This window comes from Berghia stephanieae, chromosome 3, assembly GCF_034508935.2.
Source record: "Berghia stephanieae isolate SIO BIC M18660-M18661 chromosome 3, UCSD_Bste_1.3, whole genome shotgun sequence".
In the NCBI taxonomy this organism is placed as follows: Eukaryota; Metazoa; Mollusca; class Gastropoda; order Nudibranchia; family Aeolidiidae; genus Berghia; species Berghia stephanieae.
In genome coordinates, this window is record NC_088362.1 from 39043967 (window position 1) to 39061137 (window position 17171).

Consider the following 17171-nt stretch of genomic DNA (forward strand, 5'->3'; position numbering starts at 1 on the left):
TAAGTCGTTTTTATTTTTTACACCAAACACCTGTTCTTTCTAGTAGTAGTATTAGTAGTAGTAGTAATAGTGGTAGTAGTAGTAGTAGTAGTAGTAGTAGTAGTAGTAGTAGTAGTAGTAGTAGTTGTTGTTGTTGTAGTAGTTGTTGTTGTTGTTGTAGTAGTAGTAGTAGTAGTAGTAGTAGTAGTAGTAGTAGTAGTAGTAGTAGTAGTAGTAGTAGTAGTAGAAGTAGTAATAGTTGTAGTAGGAGTCGTAGTCGTTGTGGTGACGTGTGGGGTTGGTGTTAAAAATAGTAATAGTAGTAAGTAGTAGTAGTAGTAGTAGTAGTAGTAGTAGTAGTAGTAGTAGTAGTAGTAGAAGTAGTAGTAGTTGTAGTAGGAGTCGTAGTCGTTGTGGTGACGTGTGGGGTTGGTGTTAAAAATAGTAATAGTAGTAGTAGTAGTAGTAGTAGTAGTATGTAGTAGTAGTAGTTAGTAGTAGTAGTAGTTTAGTATGTAGTAGTAGTAGTGTAGTAGTAGTTAGTAGTAGTAGTAGTAGTAGTAGTAGTAGTAGTAGTAGTAGTAGTAGTAGTAGTAGTAGTAGTAGTAGTAGTAGTAGTAGTAGTAGTAGTAGTAGTAGTAGTAGTAGTAGTAGTAGTAGTAGTAGTATTAGTAGTAGTAGTAGTAGTAGTAGTAGTAGTAGTAGTAGTAGTAGTAGTAGTAATAGTGGTAGTAGTAGTTGAAGTAGTAGTAGTAGTAGTATTTGTTGTTGTTTGTACTGGCAGAAGCTGTAGTAATCGTATCTGGTGGCAATGAGTAAGATGGTGCTGGTCAAAATGGTATTGAAGTTCGAAGCAAAATAAAAAATCATTGTATAACAAGAAAACCATCATAAAAAAAAGATTAACTATAACGGCCATTCGGAGTCATCATGGCCTCCAGGACCACAATGCTTGAGTAATTTCTGTGACTTGAAACATAATTTTTGATTACTATCGGTTAAACAGGGTTCTAGTCTATTGTAATTAGCGTACTTCCTCTATGCTTAACGTCCAACATCACCTCACCGCCAGAAGGGAAGCGAAGAAAAACACGCATAAGAGTGAGTAACGGGGTATACCCTGTTTAATTTGCACGTGATTTATCGCTCAACTGACTAAATCATAGCCTCTTCCCACCCTTTTCTATAAGTAGATCGATGTTCATGTTTTCTTCAAATATGATTCTTGATATTTTGTTTTGTCAACAGACAGCTTCGGCACCTCATTTGATCTCAGCTATGACATGCCAGACACACAAATTTTAAGCAGAAATGCATTCGGCCAATTGCAAGCATATGAGGGTAATTATTTGTTTCTTTCATTTAAATATTGTCAGATCATGAATTTGTTGCTAACTATACTACTTAGTAAAAAGAAACGAACCAGAAACAGGTTTCAAAGAACACTGCCTAATATCAAGGAGTTTTGACAACGAGGTTGCTCGACTTCCCCCATATCACCATGAGCGCAGTCCCATCGGGATTATTTAGGCCTAAGTAGAGAGAAAGATTGATAGCAGGAACATCAAATTTACTCTCACCGACGAGGCAATAAATGATATAACAAGGGAAGACTGGAAAAAAGCATGCTCCACCCTTCTCAAACTGGAGGAAAATTACACTTCATTGGATAGAGCGATGCTCGGAATCTGTCCGTAGCCGTTCCATTTCTCCTTTTCATCATCCTCGTCATCAGAATGTGATGATTGATGTGTAACACATGTTCATATTTGTGGAAACACTTAATCCTAAATGGATGAATTTCTACTTTTGACCAGTCTACATCAAAGTTATGTAATCCTATTTGGCACAAACACAATCTATTTCTCAAAATTTTGCAATCAAAATAATGTTGGAAGCGCATAATGATCACTTTCGTTTGTATTCATCTGTAATGTGTACTGATAGTTATATAATGTAGATGTCCCATAGTTATAACTTGCTATTCATTCCTTCATAATCAAATACTGTATGTAAATCGTTTTAGATTCAATTAGACGAACATTCCATTTTTACGAATTCTTCAAAATGGATAAGCGGAAAATTCATAATTTTGATAATGTAAATCTTCTATGAGTTCCGATCCTTACCTGTTGCCGATTTTGATATAGCTGTAATAATCGAAACCTTTTCCCATTGTTTTAAAATCCATGAAAAAAATATTTTTTAATTAAAACAAATTGATTCAGAGGTTCATGTACATTTTTGCAGCTGTGCATTGAGAATTGTGTGTCTAAGGGTAATTAGATTTTAAAAATTAAATCTAAAGTAAACATTGCAACTTATCTCTTTCTTACTTTTCAATGTACTTTCTTACTTTACAATATTGGAAATTTGTTATTTTCATATCAGTTTCGACGGACCAACATTTTGTCAGGAACCCGACTGGAGGCATCAACCGCTACAGCATCATGGGTGAGTCCTCTCAATTGTGGTAGGAAATAATGAATGATATATGCCCTATAGCCTCAACATGATAAAATGCCAGATAAATTAGATGTTGAAAATTGGATTTAAAGCCATACGTATGGAATATAAAATGAATAATTATCAAATTTAATTAAGGATAACAAATGTTGTTGAAAAATCATATACTTCATTCCGACCATTATAATTATAAATAGCCCACATTTTAAAAAAGTCATGAGACATGTTCAAAATTATGGATTGGATTCGTTTAGTAATAATCTACAGTTTCATGACAATGCTATAAGCGTTTTACATCTAGATCGATTTAAAACAGTCTAAAGTGAGACGGTCTTTATAAAAATTAAAAGGGCAATACGTAATGATTGCTTAACTTCCTTGGAAAACGGTTTCGCTCATGCTCCAGGCCGGAACTCTTTACTTTCGGATATCTCATTACGATGTTTCATATCGACTTCTCATCGACTTGACTCATTGGAAGACCTGGGGATAAATGGATAAACGCCATTTTATATAAATATTAATTTGTGACCCATCTCTCAAAGCGTATTATATCGATATAAACTAAATAATGGACATGGAATTGACATTTTAAAATATACAACTTAGGTCGAACTCGCCGTGTTATCGAATAAACACATTTCTTACTCTCCGTAAGTACTAAAGGTTCATATTTCTTATAATTTCAACAATTCTAAATGTTATTCATCCGGATCCATTTTATCTCATCAAAACGTCTGATAGAAGCCTTTGACCACACCTTTATGTGGTAGCTATACACATTGAAGACCTCAAATCGTTAACGCAGCGTGGACAGTAACTATAAATGTTATTTTAATTTCGGTTTTTAAGAAGTTGCTCATATTTGTGTCTTTTCAACAACATAAATGAAAAGTTTTATATTATGACATTTGTAAAATACTAAATTAAAAAAAATTAACTGTTTTATATGTCATTTGTACTACTACCCAATAAAGAAATGAAATACCTAGAAAATACACAGAAATATATTTTTGTAAGATAGTCAACAAAGAATGGACACAAACATCCGTTACTAGAAACGACGGTAACCAGATTGTAATTAACCGTGGACATAACACAAATTATTGTAGCGCAAACTATAGTGTCTTTAAATACTGCCTGACAATAAAAAGGGTCCTTGACCATATATTTGACAAACAATCTAGTTGGTTACATTAATAAATAATACAATATGCAATGATATAAGACAACTGCCTTTGGATCTAAACCCTGCCATGAACATTCTGGCTTCAGGTCATGTGGAATAGGCTATAGGTCATATGGAAGTACTATTGACCAACGTTAATTGTGTGAGATGGAGGGTAGCAAAACAGGTCTTACTTGAAGTGTTTCACATATTCCAAATGCAACATTTCTTTCCTTGTGCAATGAGCAAAGTCCCCATAGCAACGTAACAAACATGACCACACAGCTTGGATGGATTTCTTCAGAAGACAGACGGAAAGACAACGATACTGTTTTTTTTAAATCCCCTTTTTAAATCCCATAGGATTACACCAGGGATCTGCTCTCAGCCCACTGCTGTTTGCAATAGTAATGGAAGTCCTAACAGAACCTATTCGGCGAGAGGCACCATGGAACATGATGTATGCGGATGATGTAGTACTTTTGAATGATACAAAAGCTGAGGCGGAAAAGAAACTGGAGGGTTGGAGACGGATGTTGGAAAGGAGGGGATTAATGGTAAGCAGATAGTAGACAGAGTATTTGTGCATCGGACAACATAGAGCAGAACCACCATTAAAGTTAGGAGAAGAAGATGTGCCAGAGACAAACCAATTCAAATACCAAGCAACAACTGTTCAAGGAGATGGGGGCAATGAGATGGAGGTTAAGAAGAGGATACAGGGAGGCTGGAATAATTGGAGGAAGGTAACTGGAGTTATGTGTGACAAACAAATTTCCGCAAAGCTGATGGGGAAAATATATAGAACAGTTGTAAGACCAGAAATGTTATATGGACTAGAGACAGCAGCAGTGGCGTGGGGCCATTGGATCGAATGGTGCCAGGCACCGCACCAATCTTTTAAAAATCATTAACAGCATAATTTAATTAAAAATAAAACAGAGAAATTTTAACTCCACTGTCTTTCGCCAACTCGCCAACAACATACTGCCTTTTTAGTCTCCGCTCTATTCAAGATTCCGATTCACGCACTGCGCCGACTCGTGTGTTGGTGACATCACTGCGCGAATTAGTGACTAAATCAAACACCGTGGTGCAAAGCAATCCAAGCTCCAGATTAATGCTATATCCTTTAGTATCGCGACAGCTGATTGAGCGAGAAACTGGGTCGAATTATACTATCTTCAAATAGCGGAAAACCCCTCGACTTGTGCCAGGATCTGAGAGCTCCACCGTTGGACTGGGGGGATGCGCCAATGTTGCACCATTTACGTCATAATTGGGGTAACTTCGGCCATCCAAATTATTAGATTAACTGTCAAAAACACTGATCATTGTCAAGTTTATTTGTAAGCAGCAAAGAAAAACAACATAAAACTTTAAAATATGACATTAAAATCCCCCCCCCCCCACCACCTCTTTTTCACGATTATTGAATAAAGTAATTCTTTGCAACCAAGCATTGGGACGAATTTACCAACATTTTTCTTGCTGGTAGTGTCGAGTTGATGGTTACGTGTTTATGAGTGTTTATTTGTGTGTGTGTATGTGTGTTTGTGCGTGTGTATTTGTGTTAGTCAGAGAAAGAAAGTGAAGATTGTCAACAGTTATACATTGGTGTGTGTTTTGATTTCTTAAGTACTTAAGTGGAGTGATTTTTTCTTTGTGATCTTTGAGATCTGAATCTACCTTTTATTTGTGCAATCATTAATCGTATTCCACTGATTTCCATTATTTGAGATATACTTTGAAGTTTTGTTTTATTAAGCAATGAATTTCAATGAATCAAATTGACTCTTTACTTCACCGACTGTTTTGGCGATCGACACTAGATGACAAATTAGAAATAAAAAGACTAGTTCCTCATCAATCAACCGATTTTGAATTAACACAGGTGTGGAAATCTCGAAAATGCTCTTTTTCAGTGACACGAATGGCTCACAGTTAGTTTAGAAAAAAAACGCTTCTTTTGTTTTTATTGTCTCCTTTTTACAGATACAATAAACACTGACAAATCATGGACATCTATAGGCTATAGTGACCTTAACCACTTCCATCGTATTGAACGTTGTTTTAGCACCCTTAAAAGAGTGAAACATTTCTTGCGAAATTCGATGAAACAGGAGCGGTTAAATTCGTTAATGATTCTGTCAATTCACAAAGCTGAAATAGATGCCATTCAAGATTTCAATAAACAAATTATAAAAAGATTTGCAGAGATGAAATATCGCCGTGCAGATTTTCTTTACAAGTACTAAAAGTAAGTAATTTCTGTCATAGTTGTTTTTCTCTTTTGATTTACATTTATCACATATTGATTGCATTATCTACCAAATCCAATCCTTTAAATGGTGGACAAATAATTACAAAGACCTTTTCACACGGGACTTGTATCTCAGTGTTGTGGCTTGTTGTTTTCATGAATTATTTGTTTTTGTGAGTTGTGTCCACTCGTAGAAACCATCGACCCTCCCCCTACCTTTCCAAAAAAAAGAGAGTTTTAACATGTGCTCTCTCCTCTTAATCGTGTTCACTGTTTGAGAAATTTTTTTGTTCTTCTAATCATGGCACCACCATATGCCGTCAATACGCCACGCCGCTGGACAGCAGCTACAACAAAGAAACAAGATAAAGAAGTTGAGGTGGCAGAAAAGAGGATGTTGAGATGGTCACTTGGCTGGACCAGAAAAGATAAAGTTAGAATTGAACGAATTCGAACGTTGACTGAAGTGAAGAATGTATCAATAAAGATGAGAGAAGATAGATTTAAATGGTTCGGACATGTAAAGAGACGAGGAAGGGAGTACGTGGGAAGGTAAGTATTGGACTAAGAAAGAGTACGAAGCAAATACCGTATCGCTGAGTCACGCTGACCCTTTGTTCAAAATTACAAACAAAAGGACGGCCATCTCACCAGAACAACTAGACATACAACGAAATTCACTCATTCATATCAAACCCACTCAAAAACACTAAAGCGCCAATCTGCAAATTCGAACTTCTTCAAGCGAAGATTATCAAACTACTTCAGCCTAAACACGAACAATGGCTACCACATTCAACTCTCTCGAATACAAATACTCAGAAATGAGTCTACTTCGTGTAACAGTCATATTCAGGTGACTTACCCCCCCCCCACACACACACACACGCGCGCGCCTTTTGTTTAAAATCTCTTTTCATTTATTTCAGAGATTTCTTCAGACCCAGATGTGCTCACTAACACTGGTAAGACTTTACCTTTACCTTAGTAGATCGTGTCTTTTGTACAAGCTGTTAAGTACGCAAGCTTCTCACTTATTGTTGTTGTAATGTGTAATATTTTTATATTACAGCAAAGATAAAACGGAATTTTAAATATTAGACTCGTTTTTAGTAAAGATAGAAATTACACGCACCACATTGAGTCTATTATGAGATTTGAATATTCATGGAATGGTCATATACTACTTAAAATGTACACCTAGAACATTGATCATATTTTCATATGCATGGTAATTTTAAGTGTATATATTCGCAAAAGAAACGTTTATGATTTACGGACAAAACATGATGCTGAAATTATGTAAAAAAGGAATATTTTACCATAAGGTTATTGGGTTATTGAATATTTATAAGTGTATATATTATATATATATATATATATATATATATAATATATATATATCTACACTTATAAATGTTCCATATATATATATATATATATATATATATATATATATATATATATATATATATATGTTATTATTTCGCGCTTGGGAAAACATAAGAAACATAATTGAGAAGAGCAATGACAGATTAAACTGAATACAGATACAGGCATCAATCCGAATGGCCCGGTTACCCATTCAAATAAGATAAGAAGTGTTAATACGTTTTTTGTAAAGGAGATCAGTCAGCTTTGCCAGGACTGTAAGTGTTTACATAAATTAAAGCTGCATCTTAAGCAGACGTGTGTTTTGAAGGTCCGTCATTCATCACTAATATTACAAGCCATTATCGCCTTCAAATATTATTTCCAGTTGGTGGAGGATTTGGAGGCTTTCAAAATCCCCTTTTATCTGCCATGAGAGGGTTTGGAACCGCTGGGATTGGAGGTAGAGGTTTGAGCGCCACAACAGGTGGTCTAGGTGCATCAGCAAATTCCCTTGGTGCCACAGCAGCAAATGCATTGGCTGCAGCAGCCGGTGCAGCTGGCTCCAGCTTAAACAGTTTTAAAATGCCCTTTGGAATGAATACACTCAACAACTACGTGGGCAACTATGATCGTAAGTCTTTTAATGATACACTAATCTCTCTCTCTCTCTCTCTCTCTCTCTCTCTCTCTCTCTCTCTCTCTCTCTCTCGCTCTCTCTCTCAATATATTTTATATATATATATATATATATATATATATAATAAAATATATATATGCCCACTGACGGCGTTGATGGAAACCACAGAAACATGTGTTTCGGCCATTTAAGTGAATGAATCCTTTTATATTTTATATTAGCTCTAACAGGAAGTATCGAGCACTCTCGTACCTAGAAGTACCCACCAACACACATATATATGTATCGGCTAAGTATTCGTGAGTGAATTTATTTATTTAAATATGTTCTAACCTAAATTATCGAGCATTGTCGTACCTACAAGTACCCACCAACCCTCATATGACTTACTTAGATGCCTTTCGCGTCTCGACCGAAAGATCGGGTCGCCTTGGCTGTTTCCAGTATTTCCTGTGTGAGGTGTCTCCAATATTGCCGGTTCTCTGCTAGGGTTCTCAGATTTTCAAGGTCCCCTGCCGTTATGAGACTAATGCTTTGTCCAAGTGTTGTGAGGTTTTTGTTTAGGATCACAGGGAGTGTTGTGATCCGTCTTCCTCTGAAAAGGTTCCTGTGTTTTTGGAAGTATCCCGACATGGCTTGGTTTGCTGGTATGTTTTTGTCCCTGCGTAGTATGTGACCGAAAAGTTGCCATCGTTGTTGTAAAATGTCAAGGGAGATTGGTCTTTCTTTTGTGATCTTATAGAGTGATTCATTTGAGATCTTTTTGGGGTATTTGATGTCCAGTACCCTTCTTAGCTGTGTGCGATGGAAGGCATCCAGATGTTCTTCTTCGGATTTTGTCAACGCCCAAGTGCCGCAGTTATACAGAAGTACCGGTTTTACAAGAGCATGGTACAGTTTCAGTTTGGTTTTTCTCTTTATTTTGTCACCTCTAATCCATACATTGGTGAGTTTACTGAGTGCGGCGTTTGATAGCTGTTTTCTTCTTTGTACATCCTCGGTGTCTCCAATTAGTGAGCCGACTTTCTTTGTTCTTTTCCATTCCTCTTTGTTCCTCGATATTGTTGTAAATTCGGTTTTATTGGCATTGACTTGGAGGTTATATTTCATGAGGGTATTTTGTATGATGTCTATATTTGCTGGTGTTGATCCAATAAAATCGACATCATCTGCATAGGCGATTTCTCTAGGGATTGCATTCTCAATATCAGTCGTTGGTTTTGGAATGACTTTTCGAACTTCTTTCAGAGCCTCATATATATAAATATATATATATATATATATATATATATATATATATATATATATATATATATATATACCCCATGGATAACTCAAGACAGAATTGTAGGAGCCAATAGCTGTTCAAATATTTTAATTTATGTATATTTACCACCCCGTTATAAATAAAGTCGAGCACTCTTATTTCGTGGATCTTATTCTATACACACACAAACACATACACACACACACACACACACACTCAAATATATATATATATATATATTATATATATATATATATATATATATATATATATATATATCCTTTCTTTAAAAAATATAGCATTGTGGAGAACGTTGCGCTTATTTGAGTCAATAAAAAAATTGTTCCGCGTACAACTGTATTGAAAGATTTGAAAATTAGAAATGTATTTTATACAGATAGATAAACAGATAACTTGATTTCCTTTTGTAATTTAAAGTCCGTTTGAAAGTTCGTTGAGTCACACAGAGATCATAAAATACGTACCGACGATACTAACACTCTCAAAATCAACCAATTACGTCACTGTAAAAAGTTGTCAGTTTGGCGTGTTTACGACAGGAAGAACAACCAAAAGTTGACCGATGTATTTTGACAATTGTTTTGATATTCAGTCGCCATTTTGAGTTGTGAAGTATTGAAGGGTAGTTCAAAGCAGTCCGAGGGTCTTTTTTTACTATTGGGGTTAGCCCGAGATCGAAGGATTTTTTTCTATTAAGGTTAGTCATTAGTCATAGTAAAGGTGCTAGGATGTTTGTTTTTCCATAAGTTAAGTAAAGGGGAGACATTCCGAAAGCTCCTACATCGCCAGTATTCTTTAGATTTGTATTTTCACCATTGATCTTTTGTCAGGCGTTTATTTATTCAATTTGTCATCATTTTTTCTATTAAGGTTAGCTCGATATTGGAGGATATTTTTTTTTCTATTAGGGTTAGTCAAAAGTCTTAGTAAAGGTGCTAGGATGTTTGTTTTTCCATAAGTTAAGTAAAGACATTCCGAAAGCTCCTACATCCCCAGTATAATGCATTCACTTAATGTAAATGTTGCTGCTCGAAGCTCGAAGAAATAAATAATAATGTGAAATTGAATGTAAGATTCAATTTAATTACAAAAACAGACCAAATGAACGTTACGGGTTTCCCCTATGTCAACAAAACAGGATGAATGAAACACCACAGATGAATGAGATAATGTGGTAGTGGCGTAGTTAAGATGAATAAACAAAACATTGGTTGGCAGGAAATTAGTATGCTCCTTTGTAAGGAAGCACGAATTAAAATAGAATGCTAGATATTTCTAAAAGGTGCGCAATTAATTAAGTGAAAAGAGGGGAGGCGGGGAGGAACTGTGTAATGCAGTTTAGAAAGTGAAATATAAAAACATGTAGACTGTTGTTGGAAGATAAATACAATGGAATTGAAAATCCTTTCTTAAAAAAATATAGTCTAGCCTCGTGGAGCACATTCATTGTGCCATTTGAGTCAATAAAAAAAATTATACGGCGCACAACTCTACTGAAAGATTTGAAAATTAGAAATGTATTTTTTACAGATAGATAAATAGATAATTTGATTTCCTTTTATAATTTAAAGTCAGTTTGAAAGTTCGTTGAGTCAAACCGATATCATGAAATATGTACCGACGACACTAAAACTCTCAAAAACAACCAATTTCGACACTGTAAAAAGTTGTCAGTTTGGCGTTTTTACGCAAATCGTCGCATTCGAAACAATGTATTCTCTTAATTACTAAGGATTTGAGATCTACACTAAGTTTTCAACAGCTTTCATCTATTTATGACATCAAGTATTATTATTGCCCCTTTGATGCTTTCAATGTGATGGTTTCAGGTGGATAATACCCAGGTTTAACTTCTTTGGTAATAAATTAAAAATAATAATAATCTAAAAAATCGAAATTTAAAACAAGAAAATATAAGTTGCATTGAAGGTAAAATAAGGTTTTAGAAAGACCTTATTAAATGTTATGAATAGTCAGGTGGCTCCGTATCGCAGCGGATAAGCTGTCAGACTCTAACCTTGAAGGTACTGGATTCAATCCCATTGTGGACAATTAAAAAAAAAATTACTTTATTGAGAAAGACATCATTTTCGTTGTTATAGTTACTGGACATATATTTAAAACCTTAAATTAATCTATTATTATTATTATTACTATTATATTATTATTATTATTATTATTATTATTATTATTATTATTATTATTATTATTATTATTATTATTATTATTATTATTATTATTATTATTATTATTATTATTTATTATTATATTTTTTTAAAAACAACATCGGTACCATTCAATGTGTTATCGACGTGCATTTATATGTCAACGTCGATTGTTATCATTTTATAATATTTGATCATTGTCATCAGTGAATTCGTTTACCGCGTCTTTGTCATTTTATTGGGGTTTGTTGTTCTTCTTTTTTTTTTTTTGGTTTGTTTTTGTTGTTTTTAAAAAAAACTTCCTGTCCCATCATTGTTTATGTCTATTTACCTTATTCACGCCATTCACACTACACATCTCTCATTCGTTCTTAGTGTCTTATTCGTCGTGTTTTGTTGACAAAGGGGAAATCAGAAACGTCCACAGTACGTCTTCGTCTATTAAATCGAGGCTTACAATTCAACACTTATCGTTATTTTTTCCTTCGAGCTTCAAGCAGCAACATTTTCATTAATCAACCAGCAGCGCCAACGGAGGTGCGTAAAAATGGTGCGTTTTTGTACACCTCCAGTGGAGGTGCATAAAAACGGTGCCAAAGGCCACCAAACATGATCACCAGAGTACTGTAAGTTCTCGATCCCAGGATTGTCCTTCAACTCTGCTCACGTCTGCTACTTCAGGTTTATTTTCGCAGTTGATTTTCTTACCACAACCTGTTTTCACACACGGACAACTATATGTTGCTGTGTCACGGGTCAGAGGCTATAGCGGCTTATGTTGGGCCACACAGAAAAATCAACAGAGGATGTACCAAGTTACACAGACAACGTTGTTTACCAATCTGCCTTCATTAAATGATGGTGGGTATAATATCGAATGGAAATAGTTCCTTCCCCGCGAAATTGCGGGCTTTTTACTAGTAGATATGAAATATTATTGTAAAAATTACAACTCCAGCTCCTGAAATAGTCGAGCACGCTAACTATTCGTGCACATCAATATCATTATAATAACTAGAAACATACACACTACAAAAATAAAGGGAAAATCTGAAGAATTTATCTTAAGAACATCTTTGAGTCCTTTAAATTAGAGGCAGAAAATTAAATTAGATTAAGTCAACTCTAATACGTTGTTGATATTTTGAAAGCATTGGAGAACTCCACAGCCATATCAATTTATCATCACAAAACGCCACAGTACAGCTATACCGAATTTTGCTTTTAAGTTAAAATCAGTGATGCCGTTCTTTTTTGAAGGCTTTATGTAATGTTACTATACAGGGAAATATCAAATTATTTTAATGTTGTTCAAGACACTGAACTTCATTTATCAATAAACTGAGATAACAACAGCCCTAACCTGAGAGTTCAGAGATTTTGACAAGTTTTAGATCACCTTAATCTATCGGTAAGAAAATTTTCTGGACAGAATTAAATCAAGATGATATCATCCGTGTACGAGTAAGATGCAGTTTGTATAAATTATTTTCTTCTCTTTGTCTTTCTCAGCTTTCTCTGTGATGTTCTAATAGAATGGAACCAATCTCCACAAATATAACAACCAGAACCACCTTGCCATCACGACATCGCACATTCTGGCAAGGATCTCATACTCATCATGCATTCATTGTGTGAATACTTTATCAACTAGTGTTCAGTTTGAGATTCAGTATTATTTGCCACTTCTACAAATTGAACTAATTGTATAAAATTTGTCATATAATGATGCATTTTATTTGAGAATTCGATGTCTTCTGTCACAAACCTGGCATTAAAGTGCTGTATTATATAGAAACATCTGAAATAAGTGAATATATCATTCCAATAAACTCAATGAAGATTTTATTTTGGATATTCAATTTAATTTAGATGAAAACCTGCGAAATGATTTGGATTTTAGATTACGTTAATATATTAAATAAATATATTATTCATGTCATGCCATTCCTATCTATTTATTTTTCCTCTTTCCCTGAGTGTCAACCTTTATTATAATGTTGAATGTTGTAGCTGTTGCCACGCTGTTCTAATAATACCACATGGAAATAATTGGAGTTACAACAAAGGTTGCAATAAAAATAATGTGGTACATGAAAATGATATTGCTGATTTTATATTAAAAAAAGAGAAATTCAGAATTTGTTGTGCTGTGATTGTGTTTTTTAAACTCATACTAATTAATATTTCTCCATTGTTGTATCAGATCCTTGCATTATTTGTATGCTTTTTAGCATCATTAAAAAAAGCATGTCCTTTCGAGCATCACTTAGTCTCCCGAGCGTTACATGGAGGAATAAATACAATCCATCAAACAATCGCCAATGTCAACAGATATCACCCATAATATTGTCTATGTAGAAAAACGGGGGACTGATAATCTTACAAAAGGAAAAACACGAAATTACCTGAAGTTGGGCTCGAACCTTGAACTTGAGTTGCAGGAAATGCCTGAGGCCATTTGAAAGGCGGGTCATCTGACTTTTGCTAGATAGGAAGCCCTTTTCCCTAAGAAAAACGCAGCAGAATGGGCGACGATCACTAAAAGAGATTTAAACGGATTTGTTTTGAGCAGAACTGAAGGTGATATTTATTTCTCCCATTGCACATCAGAATGTTCACTTTCTTGTGGAGACCCATTGCCTTATTATGTGACAATTTTGCTCGGAAACAAGCAAATTGATCATCATTAAAGCTCGGAAAAATTCTTTCTTAGAACTCTTGTTCGAGAGTGCATTGAAGAAATTAAATATTTTTTTTTCTGGAACAGAAGCGGATGAAGACGTTGTGTACCCGTCCCGTTACTCTATGTGGCTTTTTGATTTTGTGGTATATAAAACTAGCCTTTGGATCTCCAGGTCCTAGGGATAGTGCCTCGAAGTTGAATTATTGAAATAGCTTCTTTACCCTCATACTCTAACCACACTCTGGTGAAAAATGAGTACTTGGCTACTAATATCGTTGTGTCTGTCAAACATAATAGGTGTCATTTCTAATCTTGCACATGTAACGTGGTTCATTGTATGGGACCCCTATTAAAGCGCTTTGAGCACCTTAATATATATTACGCTTTAAGAAAGTTCAGGGTGTTTTACTGCAATGTTTGGACTGGAAATTGGAAAAAATTAAAGATTGATGAATGCACATGCTTATATAAAATATTCTTTCAATATCCATGTCAACTCATTTAGTCGCATAGTATAATATAAGATAAAACAGAGGGTACTACAATTATACCCATTACAATTAAAAGGATAACGAGAAATTCTTATGGTGGTATCGATACATATTAATCCACGATGAAGTATGAACCATGTCGTTGAAAGACAATGTGCCAGTTATTGCAGGATATAAAATAAAAATTATTTGGCACAGTTCTACACATTTGCTGTGAGTCATGCGATTCTTCTTATATTCCAGAAAAAGGCTAAAATTCAATTTCATGCACGGACATTATTCAGCTCCGTTGTAGTACTAACACATCCCTGTTTTGTACTAGGTGGTAAATGAGCCGGTTTGAGCAATGTGTTCAAAAACAGCGTATGTTAATTTTTGTAAACATTGTCATCAATGTTGTCACTCCCAAGCTAAACATTGTTTGACTCTTTCTCCAACCCCCCCCCCCCCCCCCCAGGTAGCACAATTATGAACTGTCACTGAAGTTGCATTAAATGAGTACAAGGAAAAAACAGAACAAACACTGGCGTGTTTTACTTTAACTCAGGATATCTTAATCCGATAATAATTGTATTCTTTGAAATTTTTTCAGACAAATTATTGCAGATATCAATAATTCGAAATATAACCGTCTTCTGGTAAAATTTATGTCGATATACGCGATCTTTATTTACTAATCTTATATAGCGAAAAAAATGGAACGTTGATGTTATGTCGATATAAGCGTGATGTCGATATAATCGTTGTCCATATAACCGCTCTGCACTATAATAATTAAATAAAGAGAAATTAAAACAAAGAATAATTATTCAAGTTTAGCTTGCGTCATTGGAATATGAGAGGTGAATTAAACTGGCCAGAGATTATTATCCCATAACTTAATTACTGTTAGTCACATTGGCATAATTCATACACCTTTGGAAAGTTAAGAGATTTTCAGGTATAATACATAAATTTCAGTGAGATGCATAAACGTTTACCCACATGGAGTGTTTTTGAAAAACATCCAGAATTTCACAGAGTGCAAAAGTACGCACAAACGCACAAAGTTGAAGAACACAGAGCTTCTTATTGTCTGTGTGCTAGTTTCCCCTTCTTTCCTTTTTTAGGGGTCAGATTTAATTCATTTCAAAATGACAAGAATTAGTAGGGACCCCGAGACCATTGGTGATTAGGATCCGTGTAAATGTTTAACTTTCTTTATAGGTCAAATAAGCAGACAAAACAATAACATTTTTGTTCAATTGAAACTTGGATCTGACCTTTCAGGAGTCACATAGAGGTAAAAAAAAGGTGAAATTATGGTTGAATTCAGAACTCCCATAATATCAAGAATTTGATAACTTGCAAATAACCAAATAACTTTAAATGGATCTACATATATCACCTAAGAAAAAATAATTAAAACCATACATCATTTCAAGGAGTTATTGCCCTTTATTTAGGTCGTCACATCTAAAAGAGCACGATTTCCCGGAATATCACTTAAACTGTTAAGAAAATTATAACTTGTAAAGAGAACAAATAACAGCTCATACAGAGAATAATATTATTTCCAAATTGCAAATAAATCGGATCATGTTTAATGGAGTTATCGCACATCGAATTATGTTACTAAAAATAGAACTCTAACGGTAATAGAACATAAATTTAAAGCACTCTAAGAACCAAAAATCTTTGGGTATGTGTCTTTAGGCTTTACACTAAAAAATCTTAGCTCTATATAAAAAGTCAAATGAGTTAACGCCTTTTTTCACATTGAAAAAAAAAACAAGTGTGTATTTGTGAAACATCTAGAAAATTATTGATAAAACAATGATTTTCAAGTAAATGAAATTTGAGCAACTGAATAAGTTTAAATTATTTTGTTGATCATAACTAAATCAGATGATATTTCATGGAGTTATCGCCCACTAAAGCTTGTAACTAGTAACACTCGTAGATATTGGGAACTCAATATCAGCCAAATAACAAAAAATATTGTTGATATGTTATGAAACTGTATGCAAAATTCTTAGGTACTTTGTCTCAATTCAAAAGAATTATTGTACTTTTTCAGATTTTTACTGCAGCAAGTCTTTTCATGTGAAATGCCTCGAAAATTGGTAACAACAAAAATATTAGTAGGCAACAAAATGGAGGCTATTGAAGAGATTAACATTATTTGTAAATTACGACTTGTCAGTCCTTATTCTTCCCGTTCCTACGCGAGCCTTTTAATTTGTCAGGGAGTTCATGACTCAGACTAACATTCTGTGAGAGATGTTTGCCTTTTTAATTTTCTGGGGAAGTCCCTTGATTTATATTTGTTCGTCATACTACAATTGTTTCTATTTTTTTCTTAAAGACCGTCACATTTATTCGTTATGAAATATACTAGACTTAGAGTAGAGCGTTTTAATAATATACTCCAGCTATTCAGGGGAGATTGTATGTACATGATATCCCCTCCACCAAAAGTTTTTAAACAGAATAACCATTTAATAAATCTTTATATTTTTAACGAAATATAATTCGACGGATTTATTCAAAATATCGTTTTCATATTGAAAACAATTTATATTGTTTAAGAACCAGACTTATGTCGTTAACAGACACCATGATATTATTGGTTGGTAACAATACTTTTTAAAAAATAATGTACAGGTAGGGAA

General features: G+C 34.3%; 1 protein-coding gene across 4 annotated transcripts in view; it reads left to right on the forward strand.

Moving 5' to 3' along the window:
- The window catches only part of LOC144969541 (uncharacterized), a 41178-nt gene extending 27705 nt beyond the window's left edge, over positions 1-13473 (forward strand). For all 4 annotated transcript variants that reach the window (XM_078908677.1, XM_078908679.1, XM_078908680.1 and 1 more), the window contains 5 exons: positions 1228-1320; positions 2371-2433; positions 6806-6841; positions 7636-7881; positions 12853-13473. In XM_078908677.1, coding sequence (XP_078764803.1) covers positions 1228-1320; positions 2371-2433; positions 6806-6841; positions 7636-7881; positions 12853-12872 — 458 coding nt within the window. In that variant the 3' untranslated portion in view covers positions 12873-13473. The remainder of the gene's footprint in view (positions 1-1227; positions 1321-2370; positions 2434-6805; positions 6842-7635; positions 7882-12852) is intronic.
- Positions 13474-17171: the final 3698 nt, after the last annotated feature.